Raw genomic sequence first — 12938 nt, forward strand, 5'->3', positions numbered from 1 at the left:
AAAAAGTGGTACTACAAAGAATGTTCTGATTTAAGAGAATTATAAAGTAACTTAAGATACTGAAGAATAAAATCTGTCGCTCAGAGACAGAATAAAATAACTCGCATTTTGACTAAACAGAGACAGCATCTACTGCAACGTCCTCCAGCCCAGAAATAAAAATAAATAAATATATAAAAAAAAAAAATTGATACAGATAAAAAATAAATGCTCCTGGAAGCCCTCTCCGTCTCCGAGTATATAAGAGTCGCGAGCCCAGTCAATATTCCATAAGCTCTAACACGGCCGTGACAATAAAAGATACATCCAACTCAGGTGGGAATCAATTCTTCAAATATTCAAGAGCTACGCCGAAAGAAGGAGATGCCAGCACGCACACCTTCTTGCGCAACGGCCAACCTTACCCGGTCGCTCCTCGGTGCCCCGACGGCGACCACGGGAACTACTATAAAAAAAAAAAAAAGGTAAATAAAACTAACAGCACCGACGAAAGAGCTGATATCACTTGGTCAGCAGGGTGAACGAAGCCCCCTTCCTCCCAGTGGGTCTCGCAAGCGCTCAACACTGCCTGCCACGCCATTAGCCCGAGGCACGAAAGAGGCCTACGCACTCGCTCTCCACTTTAAAATATCCATTCCGCTGCCCTTCGGACCGCTCCCTCCCCAGCCATTCCCGAGGACTTACTTCCTGGCAATAAGGAATCGCAACCACAAGGGACTTCGAAGTGTTCAACTCCCACCTGCTCTCGCGAGAACACTGGCGAAAACCCCAGCCAGCCGCCAGGCCCAGCGACAGAGCCGGCATCCCACCCGCGGGTTGATGGGTGGATAATACAGAGGTTGGCAGGCAGGAAGGGGGGCGTGGGGCGGCGAGAGGGAGTAGGACGAAGAGAGGGAGGAGCAGTGGGATGGAGAGAGGGAGTGGGAGTGCGGCGGATACAAGAAGGAGAGGACTGAGATAAAGAGTTGGAATGAGAATGGGACCGAGAGAAAGAAAGGGGGAGTATAACGGAGAAGAAACTCGGGAGTGTAACGGAAAGAGGGAGTGAGATCGGGAAGGAGACAAGAGGGGGAATGAGATTGAGAGAATGGATTCGAGATAGTGAATTGGGAATAAAACAGAGAGAAGAAAAGGGCGCGGGGCGGAAATAGGGAGTGAGCGTGGGAGCAAGGGAGGACAGCAGGGAGACAGGACAGGAAGGAAGAGGGTGAAGGGAGAGGAGCCCAGCCCGTAACTCCTCGCAACACCTCTCGAGGCGGGGGAATTCCCGGCGTCTCTACTTGGCCTCTTGAATTAATAACCGTCCTTAATGATCGAAGCTCGGCGAGTGTGCGGCCTCGGGACAGGGAGGGAAGAGGCGGACAAGATGGAGGGAGTGGAAAGGAGATGGCGTGCACGTGTGTGTGAGCGTGTTCATGTCTATACATATTCACACACATTCATATCCTTAACAATTATATCTTGTGTGTGTGTGTGTGTGTGTGTGTGTGTGTGTGTGTGTGTGTAAGTGCGTTTTCGTATACTACATATATATGTAAGTCCAAGCTTGTAACTTGTTATAACTTTATACCTATGTATCACTATAATCTGCCTCCGTAAATATTGATGCGCACCCTCCATTTCTTATTTACTAAGCCTGGTCCTCCCTCCCTTCCTCAAGTCTACGGGGCGATCCAGCCACATTTCATAACTTCAGCTTCTGTAATCATCATGTTAATTTGAAACTCTAGTTACCATGTTAATTTTAGGCTCAATAATTATCATGTTCATCTCAGGCTCTATAACTATTATGTTGATTATTACAGTGCCTATAATTATAGTGCTGTTAACGTCGGGATCTATAATTGTTATGAATCTTATCAGTCATATAATGTTATAACCATATATTAAATGTATCAAGGTAGTCAACGTCTTAGAGCTTGAACCAAAGGACTACACAACCTAAACTAACAGAACTAACAAACAAGTTCCACACAATATAACCACAAAATTCCTTTTCACACACTACTTCTTGTTCGCTCTCTGTCATTTTTTAACGAAAAACGTTTCAACTCCCGTTTTCTTTGTCGGTCTTCAAAGTTAAGACATTCTAACTCCCGTTTTCTTTGTATCATTCGTTTTCTAACTCCCCCCTTTGTCGGTTTTCAAGGTAAGCCATTCTGACTCCTACTTTCTCTGTTAATCTTCAAAGTAAGACATTCTCACTTCCACTTTCTTTGTTGGTCTTCAAGGTAAGCCATTCTAACTCCGTCTACAAAGTTAGTAAGCAGTAATTAGTTACGAATCTTGTGATATTCTAACTTTCCATTTTCTTTCGCGGTCTTAAAAGTACGACAATCTAACTTATTATTTTCTCCGTAGGCTTTCAGAGGAAGACCTTCTAACTCACTGTGCCTAATCTTCTCTTCCTTTTTCATTTCCCTCGCGGTATATATGAGGTTTTCCTCCGCTCTGGTTATGTTCATCGTACTTTTGGCTTCTAACTAGTATCCTTTCACTAAGTATTATCATGATAACGATAGTGGCGATAACACAAACACTAACAATATTGACGTCGATAACAGTGATAACAATTAATACCGATGAATACAAACAAATAGTAGCATTAGTAGTATTAGCATAATGATGATAATACATGGCAACAGGAACAATCATTATCAAAACATTTACAATATCGATAATAACAACGGTAATAAATAATAATAATTAAGAATAACGACATTAGCAATCACAGCAACAATAATAGGAATATCAATAATAATAACAATAATAGTGATATTAATGATGGAGATAATAATAATTGTAAATAATAATATTAATGATAATAATAACAACAATAATCCCCCCCCCCTTTCTCCTTACCTCACTCTCCCCCTTCTTCCCTCTCTCTTCCTCCTCCCATTTCCCTCTCCTCTCCCTCCCTCTCTCCTTCCGTCTCCTTCACTCTCTCCTTCCGTCTCCTTCACTCTCTCCTTCCGTCTCCTTCACTCTCTCCTTCCGTCTCCTTCACTCTCTCCTTCCGTCTCCTTCACTCTCTCCTTCCGTCTCCTTCACTCTCTCCTTCCGTCTCCTTCACTCTCTCCTTCCGTCTCCTTCACTCTCTCCTTCCGTCTCCTTCACTCTCTCCTTCCGTCTCCTTCACTCTCTCCTTCCGTCTCCTTCACTCTCTCCTTCCGTCTCCTTCACTCTCTCCTTCCGTCTCCTTCACTCTCTCCTTCCGTCTCCTTCACTCTCTCCTTCCGTCTCCTTCACTCTCTCCTTCCGTCTCCTTCACTCTCTCCTTCCGTCTCCTTCACTCTCTCCTTCCGTCTCCTTCACTCTCTCCTTCCGTCTCCTTCACTCTCTCCTTCCGTCTCCTTCACTCTCTCCTTCCGTCTCCTTCACTCTCTCCTTCCGTCTCCTTCACTCTCTCCTTCCGTCTCCTTCACTCTCTCCTCCCCTCTCCCTCTCCCTCTTTTCCTCTCCCTCTCCCTCTTTTCCTCTCCCTCTCCCTCTTTTCCTCTACCTCTCCCTCTTTTCCTCTTTCCCTCTTCCTCTCCCTCTCTTCCTCCAGGCGCGTGGATCTTCCCTGGCCTGGCGCTGCCAAATATTTGTTTGCCTCAGTGTTGCGAATGTTCCCGCTTAAAGTCGAAAACCCGTAAATCGAGGACATCTTTTTTTCTTTCGTTTCGTATCCCGCTAATTCTTTCTGCTACGTTCGTGTTTGTTTATCTTTTTTTTTTTTTCTGTTCTTCGGGACAGCATGGCAGGACTCCAAAGTGGGGCTCAAGGAACAAGAGATTGAAGAACTGCGCGGCTTCATGTACTTGTGTTTATATGAATGCCTTTATCATCATACGTGAATATACATAAATATGCAAAAGTAGTAGTACATAATTATATATTATATACATATAACATATACATATATAATACATACACACACCCACACACACATATAAATGTATATAATATATGTATATATATACATATATATCCCTTTCATACATACATAAATACATACATATACATTATAAACATCCATATATATATAAATATAAATATATATATATATTATATAGATATATATACACACACATAAGCATTATTAACTTACATATATACATATATGTAAAAAAAATATATAAATGTGTGTAAATTATATACACATACATATATACATAATATATTTACACACACACACACACACACACACACACACACACACACACACACACACACACACACACACACACACACACACACACACACACACACACACACACACATACACACCTGTAAGTAAGTATACATACATATGTAAATATATGTTTATGTATGTATGTATGTATGTATGTATGTATGTATGTATGTATGTATGTATGTATGTATGTATGTATGTATGTATGTATGTATGTATGTGTGTGTTTGTGTATATGTGTGTGATATGTATATATCTATCTATCTATCTACCTATCTATACAGATATACAAACACATTACATATATATATTTAAATATACATACATTTACTTTACATATCTATATACATTCACATATCCACACACTCACCCCCCACACATATATATATAGATACATATATACATATATAAACATTGTTCATTGCGACAAATGCAGAAAAAGCTAAGAGTAGGAATCAACATCTTCACAAGTGATGTATCAAACCGGTTTCGATTACGTTTTCGTCAGAAATACATGAAATGCATTCCAGTGATACGACCACTGAGGGCATATCAACGCTCCAAACAGCGCCTCGCACTTCAAGGGAGGATAAAATTGGACCTATAGTCAATGTTTTCTCCACAAAGAGAGTCAACGCAAAGAAGCGAATCGTTATATCCTAATGATAAACACTAAAACGGACAGTTAACCAGCAACGACATTAAAGCTTGACGGTAAAACGTGAAAGGAATGGTCGCTTTTACAAAGACAATTGCAAAATTGGAATGAGACCTAGACTATAAAAGCAACTCATTGGTTCTCCTCTGATTTGCAAGATGGATGCTGCAAAAACACCAATCATTCAGTCAAAGAAACAAAGGGAGTGAATGTATAAATGGATAAATAGATAGTTCAGCTCGAGGAACACGATGACTAAATAACAAATAAACTAAATCGAACGACCTGAACGGCATCAAGAAAAGTTTTTTTTATGTTAAAAACCGCAATAACAAGAAGAAAATAACGGCGCGTAACACCAGAAGCAACCACAACCACCGCCATGATAAAAAACAAAAACAAGCTAGCAACGACATCAGGAGACTTGCCAGCAATACCAGCAAGGGAATTAGAGCAACAGCAAATGCAACGAGACCAAATTGCAGGGAAGTCACTTTGGTGGCGACATGCACGGCCTTTAAGTGACGTGACGGATGCGCCTACGTCCAAGTTACGGTTAACTCCCATCACTCCCGCTGCTCTCCCCGATATGCTGACCATCTCAGCATCATCTCCGCTCCGGCATCGCAACGACAGGACTCCAGCTCTGCCCCCATCCATCTCCATTCGAGATTCCAACCGCCCCGTCGCTATCGCCACATATCCGAGCCATCCATCGTAATATCAGCCATCAGCACGTCAAACCATCACTTTTGTTTTATCTTGATAATCACATGACTATGCTATCAGTAGACGCCATCAATTCCAACGCGCATTCAGTAGGCATACCTACTCAACGTGACAAATGGTACAAACTGTCGGCGTTTCTACTCCTCTTTGAAAATGTTAATCATTCGTAAACAGTGATGCAGACTTTCATCTGATGCACTTCTGGTCTTTGTCTGCTCGAATGTAGCCGTCTTTAAACACTCACTCACATACATACAGAAACGAACATACATACTCACTCATCTGTGTGTGTGTGTACGTGTGTGTGTACGTGTGTGTGTGTACGTGTGTGTGTACGTGTGTGTGTACGTGTGTGTGTGTGTGTGTACGTGCGTGTGTACGTGTGTACGTGTGTGTACGTGTGTGTGTACGTGTGTGTGTGTGTGTGTGTGTGTGTGTGTGTGTGTGTGTGTGTGTGTGTGTGTTTACGTGTGTGTGTGTGTTTACGTGTGTGTGTGTGTGTGTGTGTGTGTGTGTGTGTGTGTGTGTACGTGTGTGTGTGTGTGTACGTGTGTGTGTGTGTGTGTGTGTGTGTGTGTGTGTGTGTGTACGTGTGTGTGTGTACGTGTGTGTGTGTACGTGTGTACGTGTGTACGTGTGTGTGTGTGTGTGTGTGTGTGCGTGTGTTTGTGTGTGTGTACGTGTGTGTGTGTACGTGTGTGTGTGTACGTGTGTGTGTGTGTACGTGTGTGTGTGTGTGTACGTGTGTGTGTGTGTGTACGTGTGTGTGTGTGTGTACGTGTGTGTGTGTACGTGTGTGTGTACGTGTGTGTGTACGTGTGTGTGTGTGTGTGTGTGTGTGTGTGTGTGTGTGTGTGTGTGTGTGTGTGTGTGTGTGTGTGTGGGTGTGTGTGTGGGTGTGTGTGTGGGTGTGTGTGTGTGTGTATGTGTATGTGTATATATGTATGTGTATGTGTATATATGTATGTGTGTGTGTGTGTGTGTGTGTGTGTGTGTGTGTGTGTGTGTGTGTGTGTGTGTGTGTGTGTGTGTGTGTGTGTGTGTGTGTCCGTCCGTAAGTACCAGTGTGCTTGCCAATAAAAATGCCAATACAAAAAACAAAAAGAATAAAATTCTCATTCTTTCTCGCCGTGAGTTTTTAAAAAAATATTCAATTACAAAACCAATATTCAAACAAGGCCAAATGATAAAAAGTAAAAAAATATATGATTATAGTCTATTTCTGTATAAGTAGATTACTGCTGATTCATTTATATGCTAATTTCACCTGTAGCTACGTGTTAATCATACTTAATTTAGCCCCAATCAGGTGATCGGCAACACGGCATTCGCATTTCTATTCTTATAATTCAATTCTCTCTCTCCCCCTCTCTCTCCTCTCCCTTTTTCTATCTCTTCGCCCCCCATCGCTATCTCCCCCCTCTCTCTTTTCTCTCCTATCTAATTTCCCTCTCCTTACCCCCTTCTCACTCTCCCTCCTTCTCCGCCGCTCCCTTCTTCTCCCCCTCTCCCTCTCTTCACATCACCTTCCTTCTACCCTGCAACCTTATCTCCCCGACGTCGCGGATGATGTCTCTCGTGTACATAATAAGAACAAAAGGAAACAGAAACATGCCAGATATCACAATGAAAAAAGGGGGGATCCGCCATCTTCTTCTTCTTGTGTTGTGACAGCGCCAGTCCACTCAGAAAAAAGTATGATAATCTATATCTACCTACGCTGACTTATGCCTTCATCTTCATCTACGTCTCTCCTCTCTTTCTTGTCTATTTTTCTTCGTCTACGTCTCTTCCGTCCTTCCTTGCCTACTCTTCCCCTCGCCCTTCTTCTTTGACCACTTTATCTCCTCCTCTCCTGAATTATACAGCCTTATTTATCTTTTTTCTCTCACTCCCACTGGGGTATTTCATGTTTCTCCACTTTACTTTCGGTTGTTAATCTGCTGCAACATCAGTCATCAATAAATCTAAACCTTTTCTTGCTTACCGGGCTGGAAATGACGTCAAATCTGGAAGTTTTCAGTCCCGGTCCCCTTTCAAAGGCCTGCTCTTTCCATCTCTTTCCTTTCTCCTCCTCCTTCTCCTCCTATTTAAGCTTGAAACTTTTTGGACTCTCGCATCTTGGTTTCCTTCGTCTTACTCTATATAACTATCTCCCTTTTAGTCTTTTTTTCTCCCACGTTCTCTACTCTCATTAACCCTTTTCTATCCCCTTTGCTGTCATCTCCTTTCCCTTTCTCGTCCTTCACCAACTTGGCAGTCAATCAACTTGCGCAGGTACGTGGAGCTACTCAACGACAAGGTAAAGTTAAGGGAGCCTCTTACCCCTTGAGTATGAGGCCCGTCCCCTTGAGATAAGCCCCGGTGGCATGTGCGATCCACTCCCTCTGTCCGACTCCCTAGTACCCTGATCCACCCCGATCTCCCTGTCAGTCTGTTTCCCTTCTCTGCTCCTTTCCTCTCCTCTCCTCTCCCCTCCTCCTCTCATCCAATTCCTCTCCATAGGCTTCATTCCACTTTCGGGGATAAATCACGTCATGACCGCCCCTCATTCGCCACCACGGCCTTGCTCCCACGGCGCCGCCCCAACGCTCGCAAAGACCCGCCTCCAATTCCTAAAAGGGCGTCCCCTCTCCCTCGAGGCCCCGCCTCTAGGCACTCAAGGGCACGGCGGAAATAGCCGCGAGACCCGCCTCCTCTGCACTCCCCCTCGTGCATAGACCCGCCCCGTTTGCTCTCCTGCCTCGCCTAGCTAATTAAGCCCCACCCACGCCACCTGCCCCCATCAGGTGCCGGATCAGGAACATCAACGGCGACTGAGGGGGGAGGGGGGTTACCCCTTCATCCCGGCTATCTACCTTATCAGGTGCGCCATTTGCGAAGATGTGATCAACCAGGTGATAACGATGCTATCTTGAGCTGTCGAGCATAAGTGAAGAAGAGAGAGGAGGAAGGGAAGGAGGATGGGAAAGAGGATGGGGAGGAGGAAGGGGAGGAGGAAGGGGAGGAGGAAGGGGAGGAGGAAGGGATAGAGGGAAGGGTACAGCCGCGGCCCCGTCACATCCCTCAATCACCTTGTTGGCCTTCTTTCGGTTTATATAGGCCTTCTTAGGAAAAGAATCGCAAGTCAGGAGGAGGGGGAGGGGGGGGGAGGGGGAGGAGGAGGAGGAGGAGGAGGAGGATATTCATTATCACTAGCGTGTCTGTATATCTTTTTTATTATCATCGTTATCGTTATGATTATGACTACGATTATCACTATTGAGTTGCCATCATTTTCATAAATTATCATCATTATCGTCAGTAATGATTTCAATATCATTATCAATGTAATTATTTTTATTATCATTGTTATCATAATTATATTATATCACTATCATTGTAACTATTATGATTATGATTATGATCATCATTATTATTATTATCATTATTATCATCATTATTCTTATTATCATCATCATTACTATTAAAAATAATTATTAATTCCATCAACATCATCTTTATTATTATTACCACTTTTACTATCCGAAGTCCCATTAGCACTACTAAGGCAACCCTCAACACAATCCAGAGGCGAAGGCAATCCCGAAGGAGCGCCAACTCCCGAAGGAGCGCCGACTCCCGGAGCAGCAAGAGCAGCTGGAACAGAGGGAAAGGCGGCAGCCGGGAAAGGCGCGGCGGAGGCGGAGCCGCAGCAGAAGGGCAGTCAAGGGCAGGGCGTTATGGATGCTATGAGTGTCATAACTCCCGCGTAAGCTCCAGGTCCGGGCGCCGCAGTGAGGTTATGACAATATTGTCATTAGCAATCCTGTCTATAACCACTTTATCGCCCTACCTGCTGCCCCCCGCGACTCCTCCAATTTGCATAACCATCCGGCTACCTGCCCTCCCTCCCTCCCTCCCTCCCTCCCTCCCTCGATCGCTCCCCCTACCGCCCTCTCGCCCCCTCCCTCCCTCCCTCCCTCCCCCCCTACCGCCCTCTCGCCCCCTCGCTCCTGTGCTCCTAGAATTACCATTAAAACATGTGCCGTTTCATCATGACTTTATTGCCGTAATAAATGCCGCAACTCGACGCTACATCACCGCCGGCCGCCTCCACTTGCTCCACCGTGATCTCTTCCTTCCGTCAGCAGTCAGCAGCAGCGGACGCCCCCAGCCCCCAGCCCCCAGCCCCCAGCCCCACCCTCTTTTGCCGCCTCCCCCGCCTGCACGCCCTTCGGCCTCCCGTGCCTGTCAGAGGGCAAACGACAGCCGCAACACCGCGACCTGTCAAGAGCGGAGGCCAGCGGTGGTGCTGACGCGCCCCTCGATGACGAACATTTAGGGAATGAACACGCACACTGGCACTGGTGGCACTGGCAGAGGCACATGCCCCGTCGGGCCAAACATTCTGCAGGTGTGTCTGGCAATGACCGCAGGGGAGGGGTGGGAGGGGTGGGAGGGGTGGGAGGAGGAAATTGGTTGCAGGGAGAGATGAAGAGACGAGGGGAATGGGAGGAAAATAATACATATATATGATATACATAAAACGGTAATGTCTCAGAAAAGAGCTAGGAAGGAGAGAAGACGATAACGCAGAACGGGGAGCGGAACGAGGAGACACGGGGGCAAGAAAGCGATCACGTGCCCAAGCCGTTCACACTTCCCCTCCCCTCCCTCCCCTCTTCCCCGTGCCTGAGCCCCGGGTCCGCCTCTCAGCAAGTTCAATATTTTGCATTTCGTTTACATCACATAATCTTGGGCGCATCAGTTTGTTTATTGACGTTTTCATTCAGTTGGGCTCCGGGCGCTGAGGTGTCGCCCCCGCCACATCCACATGCCCTGACAGAAGTAACACTCTTAAAGATGCCCTCATCTGCGACGCTTCTCATTGTTGACTTTCGTCCCCGAACTAGTGTGTTTTATGCCTTACGTCACAGCTACTCTGCGTTCCGCCGCCACCTGCCTCACTTACCAGCAGCACCTACGCCGCCTGCCACGAGCGTTAGCGCTATCTCCCCGCTTCGTTCTCCCGCACGTTTCCGTCGGCGCCCTATCTGCAGCACCTCTCCCCCGCCCCTGCTCCCTGCTCTCTCTCATTTCATTATTCCCTCTCACTTTATCTGCCTCGTCCATCGACCCTCTCTCTTCTCCGATCCTCTGCCTCTCCCATTCTCGTTCCCCTCTTTCCCTCTTCCTTTTCCCTCTGCCCCTCGCTCCCCCCTTCGCCATCTCAACAACTAAGAACAACTGGAAGCGGAGGTAAGGGGCCGACGAGGAAGGGAGAGGAAGCTCGGGGTTCGGGTCAGGCAGGAGAGGTCGAGAGGGAGGTCAGGAAAGGGAGAGGAAGTGGAACTCGGGGGAAGGAGATAGGGGTGGAGGAAACGAGGGAGGGAGGGAGGGAGGGAGGGAGGGAGGGAGGGAGGGAGGGAGGGGTGCGAGTTCAGGAAGGGGAGCGTCGCCCCCAGCTATTAGCGAGATGAGAGCGGCGCATCACTGGGCCCGCCGGGGTAAGGGGACCAGGGCCCCTCTTCACAAACACGAGGGCGATAGAGGGAAGGGGTAGGCCCCACTCCTCCCCCCCTCCCCCTCCTCGCCCACGGTCCTACCTATGCCCGTATGAAAAAGATAAGATGAACGCAAAGGGGAACAAGGAAAGAAGTGGCGAGGAAACAAACATTATCATAGTAAAAATGATTATGATGACAGTGACACCATCAGCAATAGTAAGAGCTATTACAACAATAAAACAAACAATAACAAATACAGTTTAACGTGAGCTCAGACAAGACGTATCAAGAAATTCGTATCAATTCCATGCTGAAGCGCGTCTCCGCGATCCAGACTCGCTTCGCACATGAGCTGCGATTCAGTGAAAGCGCAAACAAGCTCAAGTTTCAGCTCTCCCTCCCATTCAGCTCTTCCTTTTCTCCCAGCATTTTCCTCTCCCCGTGATTCTCCTCTCGAGGGGTGTTGTTCCTCCCGAGATGAAAGCGAAAGTAGAGTTCGCGTCGTGTAAAGCCCAACCTCGGCTCCCTTTGCTACCAAGTCGCGCTGCCGCTCCTCTGTGCTAGACCCACCCCGTCCGCCGCTTCTGTTCGGCCCTCCACCTGGGCCTTGTTCCTCTCCGCGGAATGGCCGCCGCCGTGCAGCCACGGGCGCGGCTCTGCATTTCGCTTCATACCTTCATATATCTCTCTCCCTCTCCCTCTCTCTCTCTCTCTCTCTCTCTCTCTCTCTTGCTCTCTCTTTCTTTCTTCTCTTCCCCTTTTTTCTCTCTCCTTTTTCTTTCTCACTTTCTCTACTTTCTCTTTCTATTTTTTCTCTCTCTCCTTTTCCTTTCTCTCCTTTCTTTCTCTTTTTCTTTTCTTTCCCTCCTTCTCCCTCCTTCACTTTCCCTCTCGCTCTCCCTCTTCCTTCAGCTTTAGCCACACGAACCTAACCCAACCCCACTCGCTCTTCCATCCTTTTGCCCTCTCCCTTCCCCTCCCCTCATCTGCTCTCCCTCTCCACCTCCCCTGTCCTCCCCCTTTTCTTATCAGTTTCTCGCCCTCTCTTCCCTTGTCCCCTTCTTGTATTTTTCTCCCATTCTTCTCCTTTGCTTCTTTCACTTCTCCTCTCTCTCCCACTTTCCTCTTTCCATCTCCTATCCTTCCCTCATTTCCCCCCACCACCCTAAACCTCCCTCAATCCCCCCCACCATCCCTCTCCCCTCACCCAGCAACCAAACTATCCCCTCAAACTCCTTGCCCCGCCCCTGGAAACGCCCCCTTGGCTCCACGTGCCCGCCCCTGGAAACGCCCCCTCGGCTCCACGTGCCCGCCCCGCGCTGCCCTCACGCTTACCTGGCCGAGGACCGCGAACCGCACTGCCACGTACCTGAGGAGATCGGAAACTAAACATTAAACCTAAGATCGCAATAATAAAAAAACACATAATAATAAAAGTAATGAACTAATACTAATAAAATGAAAATAACAAGTACAACAACAATAACAATTATCATTAAAACGGGCAATAATCTAAACAAGGGCAGCCAAATTGACAAGAGCATATATCACATTGTATAACAAATAAATCCACGCTAATAACGCTGCCAACAAGTACAACGTAAGAAAGTAAGTAAACCCAAGCACTGAGTAGTAAAGAGCAATCGATACGAGTCCCACCAGACGAGCCAAATAAATGAATAACTAAAAAAAGAAAGAAAAGAGAGAGAGAAGCTGAGTCAAGGGATGATGGGTGAGGATGAGGCTCCACTCCTGCAGGATATTGGATATTGATGCGAAGAGTAACATCTCCGGAAGATGGGTAAAGTCCGGAGAAAGATCCAAGATGGGTTGAGGTAGGGGGTGGCTGGGGTAGAGGGGGGAGGGGCTGGTGGCGAGGATC

General features: G+C 46.8%; 1 protein-coding gene across 1 annotated transcript; it reads left to right on the forward strand.

Moving 5' to 3' along the window:
* The first annotated feature begins 5220 nt into the window (after positions 1-5220).
* On the forward strand, positions 5221-12429 carry LOC125035944 (nascent polypeptide-associated complex subunit alpha, muscle-specific form-like). The gene is made up of 5 exons (XM_047628256.1): positions 5221-5555; positions 9139-9318; positions 9701-9931; positions 10343-10550; positions 12268-12429. Exons 1-5 carry the CDS (start codon positions 5221-5223, stop codon positions 12427-12429), a joined length of 1116 nt encoding a protein of 371 aa, XP_047484212.1.
* The last annotated feature ends 509 nt before the right edge of the window (positions 12430-12938 follow it).

The sequence above is a fragment of the Penaeus chinensis genome, chromosome 20 (assembly GCF_019202785.1).
Source record: "Penaeus chinensis breed Huanghai No. 1 chromosome 20, ASM1920278v2, whole genome shotgun sequence".
Lineage (NCBI taxonomy): Eukaryota > Metazoa > Arthropoda > Malacostraca > Decapoda > Penaeidae > Penaeus > Penaeus chinensis.